Source organism: Centruroides vittatus, unplaced genomic scaffold, assembly GCF_030686945.1.
Source record: "Centruroides vittatus isolate TY-2023 unplaced genomic scaffold, ASM3068694v2 scaffold_1782, whole genome shotgun sequence".
NCBI classification, from domain to species: domain Eukaryota; kingdom Metazoa; phylum Arthropoda; class Arachnida; order Scorpiones; family Buthidae; genus Centruroides; species Centruroides vittatus.
This window is the reverse complement of record NW_027122685.1, coordinates 578,334-595,463: the sequence shown is the minus strand read 5'-3', so window position 1 is coordinate 595,463 and position 17,130 is coordinate 578,334. Positions and strand designations below refer to the sequence as shown.

Genomic DNA, 17,130 nt, shown 5'->3' with positions numbered 1-17,130 from the left:
TGCTATCCTGCGACAGATTTTTCTACAAATGTTGCAAATGCCGCTTGTAGGTGGACAAAAATGGCACCCCAGAAATGCTCGATAGAAGACAAATCTGGAGACCGAAATGTAGAAACTTGCCTGAAAAACCTTAGCTATATGCGGCGGTATTATTTTGATAAAATATGGCTATTTGAAGCCCTGCCAGGAAATTCAACTTCAGGCGCAAAATTGGCGCAGAATTTTTTGAATGTAAAACTTACTATGCCGCCGATCTCTAGCATCACTCTAGGAGTGATCAATTGTCATACGAGAGGTTCCCTAACCAGAAAGTCAGCAGTGAGAGCAGTGTTTTTTCTTTTAACTCTTTCCGCCCTGTGGGAACTAAGAGTGCCTCTTTTTAGCAAGCCCATTATGGGTTCGGCCAGCCCCACAATATGGTAAGGGACGGAGTTCGACACATCTGGTCGGATCACTCTTGATAAATTCCCCGGGGATTTTTTCGGCCCGTTCGGATTTGATTCCGGGATCTTAACTGCTCGGCCATCCGGCCGTCAGTAAGAGCAGTGTGCCGCCCAACAATGGGTGTAAAAGCAGAATCGAAGCGCTTACCGGGAGTCCTTTATAATCTAACACGGTGATCGTCCGTTACCAAAAAGAACCTGGATTCGTCTCAGAAGATAAAGACTACGTGCTGTCAATTCTTAGCTGTCCACTTTTCTCGGTCGTGGCACTACGTCAAACCAAGCCGACGTTATTAAGCTGCTGATGGTAAGAGAAAAGACAAGGTTCTGTAGCCAGGCTTCCATCTGTCTTTGAACGATGGGCAAACACGCCGTCACACCTGTTCGCGATTGTTTCACTATCAAACGATTGTCTCTCCTCGTCCTTTTTATGTCTGAAGTGTTCAGACCCCGCCCGCACATATGTGGGCCATTACGTATCCACCGCCCCAACATATATTTACAATCAGATCAAATGCTCCAGATGGCAAATAATTCGTCGAAGTGGCTATCTTGCTTATATTTTATAAATTTATCTTAAACAAATTACTTCTAATCATTTATTTGTTATTATTCCTTACGATTTTATTGTATTTTGATCCTAGTCCTAACAAGTAGTTTAGCGTAAACAAGCAAAAAAACCTTGAATTTACCTCAGTTTACTTTTTATAGGATGACGCGCATTTGAATTTGTTTAAATAAATTATCAATTCTATCGGTGCTATTTGTTCGCATAAGGGTAGCACTTTAAAAAAATACAATGGTATTAAGAGACATCCCGAGAAGCCTCAAAAGCTCGATTCCGCCGGAAAACACTGTTTTGTCCCATTCCAGAGGTTTTTTTTTTTTTTTTTTTTTTTTTAACTCTTTCCGCCCTGTGGGCACTAAGAGGGCCTCTTTTAGTAGGCCCATTATGGGTTCGGCCAGGCCCACAATGGGGCGACCGGGTGGTGAGGGACGGGGCCCGACATATCCGAACGGACCACCCTCCGAAAAATTCCTGGGGATTATTCGACCCGTTCGGATTCGATCCCGGGTCCCCAGAGCGGTAGGCTGCCACCTTTACCGCTCGGCCATCCGGCCGTCTACATTCCAGAGGTTGTGTAAGAAGAAGAAGAAGATGTAAAGACTTGTTGTTTCTTCAGGATAATGAATATTTTAATCTCATTCCAACTCTCATTTGCTCTAAACATATGTATCTACTACAATTTTTTTAACCTTATTCTGTATTGGGCTGTATTGTACATTGTACAGTACAGTACAGTACATTACACAATGGCAGACGATCGCGTAGTACATCAGAAGAATCCTCAAAAAATCTTCAACTTTAATTATAAACGAGTCCAAAAATAAAATGTGCACATATAATATTTAAACTGATACACATAATCAGTTAATATAAAGTTAAAAACTTTTATTAAGTAAAAGTTTATATACACATTTCAATTATTCAATATAATTATAATTCTGCCTTAGACATATGCTAACAGCAATGTTTTTCTTTTGTTTTTATTTTGGTCCAACGTCGAGACGATACCTCTCTAGTGTTGACACGCACTTTATGGCGAAAATCCATTATTTTCCGCTCAGAATTTTATCAATCGAACATCCTCAGTTCAGAGATTTCAAACTACCAAAGACGGCGCTAAGTTGTCACCGTCGACTTTAATTAACTGAAGTGGAAGAAAACGTCTCACGTAAGCGATGACGAACGACACGTGTCATTCCAAGTACCGTCAGCAGGAAAGGGAAGACGCCAAACCGCCACGAAAAGTCACATCCGATGAATGAAGTCGCATCCGGTCATTAGGTCACAGCCAGGTAAAAGTCCATATTCGGGTAAAAAAGTCACAATCGGGGGAAAAGTCACATCCGGTGAGAAGACCTTGAAGATTTATTTCTTCCAGAAGAAGAAAGTCTTCTTCCACCAAGGCTTCTTTTTCCTCTTTTTCAGAATCGATTTACACTCCTCTTCCGGTCCTTCTTCGCGTGCCTGTCTCTGCACCGACCATTCCGGAACTTCCGGATACTTTTCCAGGTAATCGATGACAGACGAGGTGCTCTCATTGGGAGAGACGACAATGACCCGTTTCTTGTCGGGTTGACCAGATTTTTCTGCACCCTCCATCACCTCTTTCGGACGCACGCGAATCACTCGAAATGAAGAGGAAGTCGATTCCGATGTCGCGGTGCTCTCCTCTGGACTGTCTCCGCCAGAGGTATTCCATTTCTTTAACGCTTTGAAATTATCCATTCTGCAGCAAAATAAAACGAATATTAAATATTGTAGAACGAGCGTTAAGACAATATTAAAAACTGAAATGAAAATTTAATAATATAAATACGACAGGAAATGATCGTTTTAATAATAAGAAAAATTCTAATCACAAATGAATGTAAAGTTGTAATGGAATAATAAAGAAAAACGTTAAAATTATTCATTCAATTATTATGTATTAAATATATCATAATAATAACAGTTCTATGGTTTGTAAACGTTAAGCTATTCTGTCGATTGTCATTAAAACTAATAAAAATATTCTAGAAGAAATTAAGAGAAAACAAAATGGCGAATAAACTTATTTATTCTAATTTATTAAAGGTTAATTATAATAATGTCACATTGGATGTAATGTGTATGCATATGTAACATACACACACAAAATCATAACGGGGAATAACAGAATTTATTATTCGAATTTGCTTTAACAATTCGATTCCATTGACGAAAATTAACCATGAAAAGATTGAATGCACTTCCCAAACTAAGTCAAAGGCTCGATTCTTCTCTTTAAAGAAACCACACAATTGTTATTGAAATATTCGTTCTGGAGAAATTATCGCCGCTAATTGTGATTTTCCGATTAACGATGTTAAAAATTACCTAAATGTAGAAAGATCAGGGGCTAAGCTTACTCAAACAATAGCTTCAAGTACAGCAAAACTCATAAAACACACGAAACAATCCACTAAATCGCATTTCAACAAAGCAAAAGACAATTGTCGCAATTCTATTGTTGCGTCGCGATTCCGTTTAATGTTAAAAATTTGGATTTTTTGACAGAATTTCGGAGTTACCGTGTCAGCCTTTCTATAGAGACGGATCGTTCTGCTTTTTGTCTGTATTCTTTTATACATCCCCACAGAGACGAGGTAGAATCAATTTTGTTAAAGTTTGGATATTCGAAGACTTTTATAAACTAAGTAGATTTGAGTAGGATTCGACTTAAATGGAGCAATGGTAGAATCTCCTGGAACTGCTGTTTCTATATTGTTGTTGGGCTGCAATTTGAAAAAAATTGTACATGTATAAATGCCCACAAATGTCATCCGCCTGTCTGGCCTTCCTTAATCTAGAGAACGCAGTTAAGTAGATGAAAGTCGAGATCAGATATGAAAAGATTAGGGGCGGGAGGTTCCGATTAACTATACATGAACTTCCGATGCAAGCCGGAAGTCACTTTATTTCAATTCAAATCTTTTCCTCTGAAAGAAGTCAAATAGATGACAGGCACGACTCTATTGCTGAAAAGATGAGACACTATAGTAGTAATTTGAGATGGATAGCATTTATTTTAAATTAAATAAATTAAAAATTGCCGCCCGGCATTGTGACCATGTCACAATAAATAACTGCTGGTTATTTTTTTTAATTGCAACTCTAAGAATTTTGAAAATAAATGGCTTATAAATAAATAATATCGTTTTATCGTTTCTGTGCGGGTGATTTAAATATTTCTTCCACAAGAACTTTCGATATTTGTCTTTCATACGAACAAAACTTACAGACTTTTGGTGTTTTTGTTTAACACGCATACTTTAAATAAAATCATGAAACATCGTTAGCATTAAAATCTGATAACTTTGCTTCATGAAAATTACCGCGATGCTACACACCAAAACATCGTATAACGCTTCCAATGATTCTTCCCCATCATCAAATGTCACCGCACGTCACTGCAACATAATAATAATAATAATTGAAAGAGTGGCATTGAGACCCGTGTCTAAAAGTATGATTTTTCATAGTGAACTGTGCATTTATTTGTTGCATTTAATTGATTAAAAAAATGTTACGTATCCAGACAGAATTGTTCGATTACTGCAAAACTCGAAATACAGCTATATCTCATGTAGATGAATACAGCTGTGGTCCGACTGCGTGCCAGACAATATGAGTTTCAAATCGTTACCCCAATATCCCGTCGGTTGGATGACCGAGGCAGCTAAGGTACAGTACAATGGCAAGCATAATCCAGTGTGTCAATTGCGCTTCGTGTGGTGTCTAATAGCTAAAGAGAAATTGACGTTTAAACTGAGAAAATGGATACAAAGATTTGTAAAACGTATACATAAAGTAATGAATCTAGTCAAAAGCAATCATACACGAAACTATATTTTCAATTAAACAAATATTTATCTACACTAGGCAACATATATCAGACTTCTCTCCAAGCAAAAATAATACATGCAAATGAAGATATAAAAAATTACATAAATGAATACAAATGGACTATCGCTATGATGTAATCGCAATTTTGAATTTCTTATATCAAATATCTGCATTATAGTATCATTCTATGAGAAAGTCATAATTGGACTAGCAATGAAATGTTCAAACAATAAAAATGTCGGATAATGTTACCTATGGTTCCAAAATGGCGGCTCGTCTCTGATTCCAGCGAATAGAAGAAAGGAAACAGTGGGGACGCACGTTCTAACCTAACCGAACCTATTCTAATAATTTGGTTGGTAATAATTATGATCATTTATTAGAATAGGTTAGTTTAGGTTAGAACGTGCGTCCCCACTGTTTCTCTTCTTCTATTTGCTGGAATCACAGACGAGCCGCCATTTTGGAACCATAGATAATATTAACGGAAATGTCTAAAATACTATAAGAAAATTTATAAATTCTTGGTATTGTGAACGTAACTGACTGAACAATTGATTAATAAGTTTGAATGTCAGACTATTTATATTTTTATATTCATAATCACTTTAAATTAACAAATAAAACTAATTTCTTGCAGATGTCTAAAAATGTTTGGAAATTTGGCTATAGAAAATAAAATTAGAGAGAAAGAGCGAGGTATCACAGTTTTTAAGCGGCTTATATACTGTATCTATCGGATAGTAATAAGATTTCCATTGGTGGAAGAATTAAATCGTTAAAACTTAAAATTCGTAAAGAGCCTCAGGACTCACCACTCCCATTCCCGGGAGTGGGAGAGTGTTCGGTATATTCCGAGATTACCTCGAAGTGAAAATTAAAGTACAAGTATTCCATACAATTTGCATAGTAACCACTCAGAAATAATTTTAAAATATCTATAATACAAAAGAATACTTTAGCGACGAATGGAAAATGACACTATTAAATTTTTATTTTAAAAACTCATTTTTCTCTACAAATTCACAAATGTATCGGCAAAAGCTGAAAGCTATTAGATCGAAAGAGAAACCCTAAAAGTGTCTTCAGTATTATCTTCTACAGTGACTGCTTTTAAATGAAGCCCTAAACTATCGGGTAACGAGGTAACATTTTTACTGCCTAACTTCAATGTAATGCTTCGTTTTTAAAGGTTTATATCAAGTGCGTCCTTCTCCTTAATTAATTCTTTATATTATTTACAGATTTACGAACGATTAACGCTAATAAAACAGTTCCTTAATTATCTCGTGTTAATATTTAATTTTTCACTGTAAAATTATAGTATTCAGTTTCTTTTGTATATATTCCGAACAATATATTTCAGTCGATGTGTTTTTTTTTTTTTTTTTTTTTTTAACTCTTTCCGCCCTGTGGGCACTAAGAGGGCCTCTTTTAGTAGGCCCATTATGGGTTCGGCCAGGCCCACAATGGGGCGACCGGGTGGTGAGGGACGGGGCCCGACATATCCGAACGGACCACCCCCCGAAAAATTCCTGGGGATTATTCGACCCGTTCGGATTCGATCCCGGGTCCCCCAGAGCGGTAGGCTGCCACCTTTACCGCTCGGCCATCCGGCCGTCTCAGTCGATGTGTTATTCACATCGACAAAAAAAGAAATTTAAATTAAATAAGTCGTAGAAATATATTTTATCTAAATTATTCTATGCACTCAATCAAAAATGTTCATTGTGATATTCATTGTGTTACAATAGCCAAGAACTTTTGACCAATAAATATCTAGCCAACCCGTTGTAGTCGCTGCCGGAATAGTAAAAACGTTTTATACTTTCCTTTTTTCGTGTACGTATCAAATAAGTGTTTAAATCGCGTTAATTTCAATGTAGCAAAGTTATTCGATTTTAATGCTGATGATGTTTCGTGATTTCAATTAAAGTTTGCGTGTGTTAAGCAAAAACACCAAAAACTTGTAAGTTTTGTTCGTGTGAAAGACAAATATCGTTAAGTTCTTGTGGAAGAAATATTTAAATCACCCGCGCAGAAACGATAAAACGATATTATTTATTTATAAGCCATTTATTTTTAAAATTCTTAGAGTTGCAATTAAAAAAATAACCAGCAATTATTTATTGTGACACGGTCACAATGCCGGGCGGCAATTTTTAATCATATTTTTAATTTATTTAATTTAAAATATATGCTCTCAATCTCGAATCAGTACTGTAGTGTCTCGCCCCCGTACATCATACTTTTCTGTTAGCAATAGAGTCGTGCCTGTCATCTATTTAACTTCTTTCAGAGGAAAAGATTTGAATTGAAATAAAGTGACTTCCGGCTTGTATCGGAAGTTCAGTCGGGACCTCCCGCCCCTAATCTTTTCATATCTGATCTCGACTTTTACCTACTTAACTGAGTTCTCGAGATTAAGGAAGGTCAGACGGTGGGCATTTATAGATCTACAATTTTTTCAAATTACAGCCCAACAACAATATAGAAACAACAGTTCCAGAAGATTCTATCATTGCTCCATTTAAGTCGAATCCTACCTCAAATCTACTTAGTTTATGAGTCTTCGAACATTCAAACTCTAACAAAATTGATTCTACCTCGTCTCAGTGGGGATGAGTGAAAGACTACAGACAAATAGCAGAATGGTCCGTTTCCATAGAAAGACAGACACAGAAACCCCGAAATTCTGTCAAAAAGTCTAAATTTTTAGCATTAAACTGAGTCGCGACGCAACAATAGAATTTCGACAATTGTCTTGCTGTTTGTTCGAATGCGATTGTTTCGTGCGTTTTCTGAGTTTTGCTGTAGTTGAAGCGATTATTTTGGGTAAGTTTAGTCCCTGATCTTTTTAGATTTAGGTATTTTTTAACATTGTTAGGCGCTAAATCACAATTAGCAGCGATAATTTTCCCAGAACGAATATTTCGATAACAATCGTCGTGTTGTTTCTTCAAAGTGAAAAATCGAGCCTTTTGGGGAAATGCTTTCAATCTTTTCTTTGTTCATTTTCGTCAATCGAGTCGAATTGTTAAAGAAAACTCGAATAATGAATTCTGTCATTTCGAGTTATAATTTTGCGTGTGTATATTACATATGCACACACATTACATTCGATATGACATTATTATAACCAATCTAACCTTTAATGAATTAGAATAAATGAGTTTATTTAATTTTTTCTAGAATATTTTCATTAGTTTTAATGACGATTAACAGAATAGCATAACTTTTATAAACCATAGAAATGTTATACAATATTTAATACTAGTTTGTTTTTGCTTGCAGAATGGATCATTTCAAAGCGTTAAAGAAATGGAATACCTCTGGAGGAGACAGTCCAGAGGAGAGCGCCTCGACATAGGAATCGACTTCCTCTTCATTTCGAGTGATTCGCGTGCGACCGAAAGAGATGGTGGAGGGTGCGGAGAAATCTGGTCAACCCGACAAGAAACGGGTCATTGTCGTCTCTCCCAATGAGAGCACCTCGTCTGTCATCGATTACCTGGAAAAGAGGTATCCGGAAGTTCCGGAAGTGGTCGGTGCAGAGACAGGCACGCGAAGAAGGACCGGAAGAGGAGTGTAAATCGATTCTGAAAAAGAGGAAAAAGAAGCCTTGGTGGAAGAAGATTTTCTTCTTCTGGAAGAAATAAATCTTCAAGGTCTTCTCACCGGATGTGACTTTGCCCCCGATTGTGACTTTTTTACCCGGATATGGACTTTTACCTGGCTGTGACCTAATGACCGGATGCGACTTCATTCATCGGATGTGACTTTTCGTGGCGGTTTGGCGTCTTCCCTTTCCTGCTGACGGTACTTGGAATGACACGTGTCGTTCGTCATCGCTTACGTGGGACGTGTTCTTCCACTTCAGTTAATTAAAGTCGACGGTGACAACTTAGCGCCGTCTTTGGTAGTTTGAAATCTCTGAACTGAGGATGTTCGATTGATAAAATTCTGAGCGGAAAATAATGGATTTTCGCCATAAAGTGCGTGTCAACACTAGAGAGGTATCGTCTCGACGTTGGACCAAAATAAAAACAAAAGAAAAACATTGCTGTTAGCATATGTCTAAGGCAGAATTATAATTATATTGAATAATTGAAATGTGTATATAAACTTTTACTTAATAAAAGTTTTTAACTTTATATTAACTGATTATGTGTATCAGTTTAAATATTATATGTGCACATTTTATTTTTGGACTCGTTTATAATTAAAGTTGAAGATTTTTTGAGGATTCTTCTGATGTACTACGCGATCGTCTGCCATTGTGTAATGTACTGTACTGTACTGTACAATGTACAATACAGCCCAATACAGAATAAGGTTAAAAAAATTGTAGTAGATACATATGTTTAGCGCAAACGAGAGTTGGAATGAGATTAAAATATTCATAATCCTGAAGAAACAAGTCTTCGCATCCTCTTCTTCTTACACAACTTCTGGAACAAAACAGTGTTTTCAGACGGAATCGAGCGTTTGAGGCTTTTCGGGCCGTAAAGATTGTTCTGTTTTTGAGGCTATGGGAGAAAGACACGATGTGAAGACTTTTGTTGTGTTTTCAGAATTGTCAACATTCTATATATATATATATATATATTTTATTGTCTTTGGCTATTTCATTAGATTCTGTATTAATATTTCTGAAATATTTTTTAAAATTTATTATTATATAATTAAAATTGATATACAGTATATATTTCTCTTAATAGACAAAACATATGTTTAATGATACTACATAACACTTATTATAATTATTATACTGTCAGTTATTTTTAATGTAAATTTTTCTTCCTGCTTCTCCTTCTTTGTTTACGGTTTCATATGGTGATTATAGCCTTTGCGCCTCTTTCTCCGACAAGCGCCGCCTGTAGTTAAGAGAATCGACTTGTGAGATGCCGCCACGTGGTGACGAGGGGTGGTGGAGGTTGGCGCAAGTAAATTGGCATCAGCGTGCGAATCAGTGACATGTCCAGGGTCATCGTGTTGCCTAGGTCTTTGCGAGCCCTAGTGTATTTGGGGCATTGTAGCAATAATGCAGTGTCGTTTCCTCTGCGCCGCAATGGAGGCATTCCGGTGAGTCATGGAGGCGCCGTGAAGATAGGAATGCGTGTAAAGTGGCCGTCTCTGTCCGAAGCCGGCCAAGAGTGTCTACGCATGGCGATACGACGCGCAACTGTACTGCTAGGAGGCAACAGGGCGTAGATGGTCCGTTTTGTGCGTAGCGCCGCTGAGGAGTCCGTCAATGTGTCTTTTTTTTCCTTTTCTTTTGTCTTCCTGCTGACATCGAGAAGGTTTTTATAGGTTCGACCACGCACATTAGCAGACGACACCTATTATACCCGACACTACCGCCATCTGCGCCTAACTAAAACAGTTAAACTTAAATCACATCATTACGATAATATTACTTTAAATTTTAAAATACGTTAAATAAAATTTAATAAGGATGCATGGAAATAAATATATTTAATAACAAACTTTAATTTATTTTACCTCTTACTTAATAATAGATATCAATCACCGTAATGGAAATCCCGCGAATAAACAGTATACGAACACTAGTACATTTCCTTTTAAGCAAAAAATTATCGATTACGAAAGGTCACGTCTTTGCTTTAATTAGAATTTATCTTCAACGAATATTAACAATTTGAAATCGATTTATTTTTTATTGCCATGTGGCGCTGTAAATACAAGTAAACGTGCTTTATCGCTGCGTGGATTTTGCACCCAGTCTCGCATCACGCGCCGATAATCGCACGCGTACGAATAATATATTTTTCTTGCATCGGTTTCACTCGAATAATTCAGCTTCGGGATCGTTTGCGGATGGTTTAATGTAAGTATCTGTACAACTGTACGAGTATAGCGTGTAGTATACATGCAACAAACCAGCGAGCCGGTTCCCGGCGTTTTTTTTTTTACCTGACGTGTCATTGTCGCGCAGCGATAATAAAACACGGTTCAAGGGCATTTTTCTTGTTAAAGTTTATACATTTAATTCCAGTTCCTTTAATCCGGTTTATGACTGTGTTTTAGAATATACACGAACTCTATTAGTACTATTTTATCTGAAGGCAGAAGGTCTGAAATTAATCGAAGATTAACGTCACTTGAGTGTGTGATCTTGTTTATACAGAATAATAAAATAAAATGGTTGATGAGTCGTGTGCACTTGTACCTTTCCTGTACGTCCTTCCAAAACTGATGTGTAATTGCATTGCGGTATAGACAGGATATTTGGTTAGCTGCGTATGTATTCTATCCGCCGACGTATTTAATCAATATCGATGATCTTATGCCTGTGTTAAACTTAAGGTTAATCGAATGTAGTTTGGGTAAAGTCGCGCGAGGTGGTTACGAGCCTACCGGTGTGGACTGCCTCGTTTGGAGCTGCGATTTTACCAATTTGTAATAATGTCTTGTTAATCTAATTTTAATATTCTTCTATCATTAAATTAAATAATGTTCCAATTTGTATTTCTTATGTTTCATTTTCAATAACTTAATGTTGTAATTTTTTTGCACAGATTTTTTCGATAACATTGTTTAGAAAATGGAAATTATCCCGGTGCTCTCGTTGTCGGAGAATTCGGAGAAGTGGGAAGCATTTTCTTCTCTGCGCAAACATTTCAAGCAGAAGTTTGGATGTCAGCCTTCGTTTTACGTCAGAGTGCCCGGAAGAGTCAACATCATCGGTGAACATATCGATTACTGTGGTTATTCGGTCTTGCCCATGGCCGTCGAACAAGACATCGTGGCGGCGGTGGTGGCCAACAAAAATAACAGATTAAATCTTACCAATGTGGATCAGGATTTCTACTCGGACTTCTCCACCGCCACAGATGCCTTGAAAATCGATCGGTCCGCTCCAGAATGGCATAATTATTTTTTGTGCGGTTTTCAAGGCATCGTCGAAGAATATTCCTTAAAATTACCACTCGGCATGGACGTTGCTTTGCAAGGAACCATTCCACCTTCGTCCGGTTTGTCCAGTTCCAGTGCCTTGGTTTGCTGCGCCGCCTTAGCTACAGCTTATATTAATAGGTGGATTATATATACAAATAACAAAGAAATCTGCTTTATCGAAATAATTTATTTAATGTTTATTTCACAGCATAAGCATTTCCAAATTGGAGATAGCAAGCTTATGTGCCAAATCCGAACGTTACATAGGTACGCAAGGAGGTGGAATGGACCAGGCTATTGCTTTTTTAGCCGAGAAAGGTAACTTTATCGATACATTTTTCAAAAAAATAATATTTTAGAACTAAAACTAACTATTTTTTAATTCTAGGTTCTGCAAAATTAATTGAATTTAATCCATTAAGAGCTACAGACGTGCATTTGCCGGCCGAAGCGGCATTCGTAATTGCAAACAGTTGCGTCGAGATGAATAAAGCTGCCACGTCACATTATAACACACGAGTGGTCGAATGTCATCTGGCAGCTCAGGCAAGTTTATTAATTAATAAAAATAATAAAGATTTTATTTCTGGTTAATGTTTTTAAATTTAGAATAAATTATAATATGTATATTTATAATAATTTCATTTGTTTTCTGTATTTTTTGATGTTTATAAATGAAATATTTATCCAAGTTTCATGAAATTTGAGACTAGTAAGTACATGTTGAGGTGTTTAGAATATTTTTGATTAATCATTGTGTATATATCAAATAATGATAAACAAGTTGACTGAAATCATGGTTATTGTTTACAGAAAAGGAATTTTTTATATGTAAAAAAATAAATGTAAACAGATGATGTTAACAAGGAAATGCTTTTTACTGTTACAATAGAAAATGAAGATTGTTTTGTAGACTACCTCCCACTTGTCAATGATTGAGTCAAAATAGAGGGCTTCAAAGTTTGAATTCTAATGAAATTCTTTGCCTTTTATCTCCAGTGTAGATAATTAGAAAATCTAAAAATTTGATCCTGCAACTCATATATATCCATATATATAAGGTATTGATGCTGTTGAATTTTGAAAAGAGTTAGTTAGCAGGTAAAATGTGGCATGGCTGGATTTGTATCAGAATTGATGAAACCTTTACTCCTATGAACACAATGCACACAAAAACCTAAATTCAGCAAAACAAATTATTATTTATTGATGAAAAGTAATGTTTTTGATTACAAAACAACCACTCAAAATTGGGAAAACTTAATAACAACAGTGTCCGAAACCAAAAACCAGCATACAAAATAACGGAGCTAACATTTTTGATTACTTTCAGCAGTCGTCGGGTTAGGCCGCGACTCCACTAGCCGTAAAAGGGCCATAAAACCCCTCACCGTAAAAGCTTTTAATCACGTGACCATGATATTTTACACCTGAGCAGGCGTAAAATATCATGGTCACGTGATTAAAAGCTTTTACGGTGAGGGGTTTTACGGCCCTTTTACGGCTAGTGGAGTCGCGGCCTTAGAACAAGTGTTTTAAAAGAACGAGAATTTGAACATACCTTTTACGTGTGTTGTGTTTGTAAGAGCATCCATTTATTTGCTCTACTTTAATTTTACGCCTTACAAGTTTCTAGATTATATTAAAACCATAATTTTGATCTCAAAATTTTCTCAGAAAGTCATCCCAACCTTCAAAAATTAAATTTTTGGGGTACACTTGTAGTTATTTTAACATAATCTTGATTACATGTATGTTAAATTTGATTGAGGAAAACATAAAAAGGTGATCAAAAATTATAACTAGGAATTACCACATCAAATCTTGAGCATTTCCGATTATCTACACTGGAGATAAGGTAAAAAATATCATTGGAGTTCAAACTTTGATGCCCTCCATCTTGGCTCAATTGAAAAATGGGCACCTACGTTTTTGACTTTTGTTAAGTGGGAAGCAGTCTATAAAATGCATACAGAATTTTTCATTTCAACAAGGAAACATTTTTTACGTTATAAAGAGTTAAATGGCAAAACATGCAGGTGAGACAGTGAATCAATTGGGTTAATGTTACCTATGGTTCCAAGATGGCGACTCATCTCTGATTCCAGCAATTAGAAGAAGGGAAACAGTGGGGATGCACGTTCTAACCTAACCTAACCTAACCTATTCTAATAATTTTGTTAGTAATAATTATGGTAATTTATTTTTAATTTGGTAATTTATTTTTGGTAATTATGGTAATTTAATTTTTAATTTATAATTTTGTTAGTAATAATTATGGTAATTTATTAGAATAGGTTAGGTTAGGTTAGAACGTGTGTCCCCACTGTTTCCTTGCTGGAATCAGACGAGCCGCCATCTTGGAACCATAGGTAACATTAACCATTAATTGTGATTTGGAAAAAATTTTTTAAACAGCATTTAAAAAATTTTTTCCAAATCAATTAGCCTTTTATGTTTTTCAAATAATACATTCTAAAGCATATATTATTATATATCTGTTGTCTAGTATTGATAAACATTGACCGATTAGTAGCGCAGACAGTAAATATCTAATCTATAAGATAATTAATGTGAAATATATAAAATTCTGATACTGAAACTCTTCCAGACAGCTCGATAAGATAACAGTTACAGAAATCAATTGATTCTCTCTCAAAATTAAAATGGTTTAATCTATTAACTGGTTAAATATTTTCAATTCAAAGTTGCTTATTCTCGCTTGATAAACGATGTGTGATATTTTATATTTTAAAAACTTTTTGCAATTTTTTTTAAAATACTAATATTTTTCAATTTACAGATAATTGCAAAAGATAATAATTTAGAATGGAACACATTCAAGAAATTGGGTGACGTGCAGAAAGCACTGGGGGTATCGCTTGAAAAAATGCCAGAGTTAGTCGAAGCATCGCTACACGAAGAATGCTATACGAGGAAAGAATTATACGAAATTTTTCATTATTCACCACAAGAGTTTGAAAGAATATTTTTAACTGACAATACAATTCATCTCCAAGAATTTAAAGTAATTTTCTTCTTTAATTAAGATATTTATTAAAATTACATTTAGAAATGCTAAAGTTATAGCATCTTTTTTTGTTATCAACAAATTAATTTTCCAGCTATATCAAAGAGCAATGCATGTTTATAAAGAAGCACACAGAGTGATACGCTTTAAAACGATTGCCGAAGAACGGTCAAACGTTCTGACGGATCTTGGCGAATTAATGAACGACAGTCACGCCAGTTGTCGAGATATGTATGAATGCAGTCACCCTCAACTGGATAAATTAGTAAAAATATCTACTGGTGCGGGAGCTTTAGGATCGAGACTCACTGGAGCTGGGTAAGTTATAGATTGTTCAAGACGATTCTCTAGAATTTAAGATTTAAGAAGGCAATAATTCTAGAGAATTCTTAAATATCATCATTATTATTTCATATTATTATTTCATATGTATATATATATATATACATATATATATACACATCTAGATTATATAATTATTAGTGCCTGACTTATGACCTTTTGACTTAGGAACAGTTGTACTTACATTGACCCAGATTAGTGTATTAAAAAGTTATTTTTTGGATCCAAAACATTAATTGTACTTGCTAATAACACAGTATAACAATTAAACATTAAATGTAATACTGTAACAGGCAACAAACTCTCGCTATACAACAATAACTGGTCAGTTTTTATTCACATTTAACTATTTCTTGGGTTTGGGTCATTAGCAACTCAAATGCAAAAGTGAAATTAGCTTCCTACAGAGCTGTTCATTTGGGCTAATATAAATAATAAGTGACAATAAAAGTAAACTACATTTCCACATGAAGCTTGCAATACTTCCTTAGTATGATTTTAAATTTCTTTGAACATGTTTCTCTGTAGTTCTTTATTAATAGAACACCATAATCCATAATTAAAACCAATGTTTAATATTTTATGTATTAAAAATACCTTTGCTATATTGTATTTTAGTACATATGCACAGTAATGATTTACAACATATGTACTATATTCAAATGCGATATTATACAAACTTGCATGATCTTGCAAACATACCTTGTGATAACCTTTATTCTTCATGTTAGACATCCATTCTGAAACTCCTATCATATATAAATCTGTACCCGTACCTAATTTAAGACAGTTCCATTCTGGGACTTGAATTCTGTAAAAATGGAATTAATATAAAACGAAGAGAAAAATGGTTATGATAAGGCATTATGATTTGTAAGGTCACATGTAATCCTGTATATCATCACACATATATATATATATATATATATATATTAAATCTATAGATGCAGTAATTACAACAATATGCATACTAAAGAGAGAATTTAGCAGTTTAGTAAATAATAATATATGTATTTTATATTAAGATAATATTAAATAATAATAAAAATATCCTAATTTTCGTTAAGTAGATTTGAATGTTAAAGTACATTTTAATCTTTATATATATTTATCAGGTACCCATTTGAACAGCACAGCGAATGTATTAAAAAAGAAATTTCTCATTTGTTTTATTCATTTAAAAAGAATTATTGAAAAGTTTCATTGTGAAAATATCAAAACGAATAAAATTATTGTAATTTATTTAAGTGAAAAACCATATTAATACAAAAGTCGAAAGTTCAAGGATTAAAATCATTATCTGATCTTAGTACTTGACCTTTCTTTATTTTATAAACTAGTCACAAAAGATCAACTTTAAAAAGTAGGACGACATTTAAATCTCTTCCGAAAAGAGGTCAAAATCTTTTTAATCGTAAAAGATTTTTTCTGAAATTATAATTTAGTAATTATTATTATTTTTTTTCAAATTGTAGATGGGGAGGATGCAGTGTTTCTTTAGTTCCTAAAAGTAAAATAAATCAATATATTGAAGAAGTAAAAGAAAAATTCTACAGTAATTTAAATAAAGGAAATTTAGAAAATGTAATTTTTGCAACCCAACCTGGAGGTGGTGCAGTAATATACAAAGTATAAATCAAAGAATAATATAATATATAAAAATGAGGCCAGTATATATTTGATCTCAACAAATTTTTTTGTGCAATTTTTAAGTTTCTTCTTCTCATTTTATTTGTACTAAAAATATAAATAGCAAGAAAAATAATTATATATATTATAATTATGCTATTTATAGTTTTAGCTATATACATATACAATGTGCCTCCAATAACAACATAGTAATTTATTCTTTCTTGACATTTTAATTATTATTAGGAATTTTTTCAGGTAATAAAGACAACCTGTGATAAAATGTTGTTGGCAATTAGTATTCAACTTTGTTTGATGAAATAAAATAGTCA

General features: G+C 34.6%; 1 protein-coding gene across 3 annotated transcripts; it reads left to right on the top strand.

The window, feature by feature from the left end:
- Positions 1-10,574: 10,574 nt before the first annotated feature.
- On the top strand, positions 10,575-16,831 carry Galk (N-acetylgalactosamine kinase). 3 transcript variants are annotated; one of them, XM_067285149.1, is made up of 7 exons: positions 10,575-10,726; positions 11,441-11,934; positions 12,005-12,114; positions 12,185-12,342; positions 14,600-14,824; positions 14,922-15,145; positions 16,645-16,831. In XM_067285149.1, the coding sequence occupies exons 2-7, from the start codon at positions 11,444-11,446 to the stop codon at positions 16,802-16,804; spliced, it is 1,368 nt and encodes a 455-aa protein (XP_067141250.1). In that variant the 5' UTR covers positions 10,575-10,726; positions 11,441-11,443; the 3' UTR covers positions 16,805-16,831. The 3 variants fall into 3 exon arrangements, with proteins under 3 accessions (XP_067141250.1, XP_067141251.1, XP_067141252.1); XM_067285150.1 differs by having other exon boundaries at positions 10,576-10,726; positions 11,418-11,934; XM_067285151.1 differs by lacking the exon at positions 10,575-10,726 and adding an exon at positions 11,284-11,298 and having other exon boundaries at positions 11,418-11,934.
- The last annotated feature ends 299 nt before the right edge of the window (positions 16,832-17,130 follow it).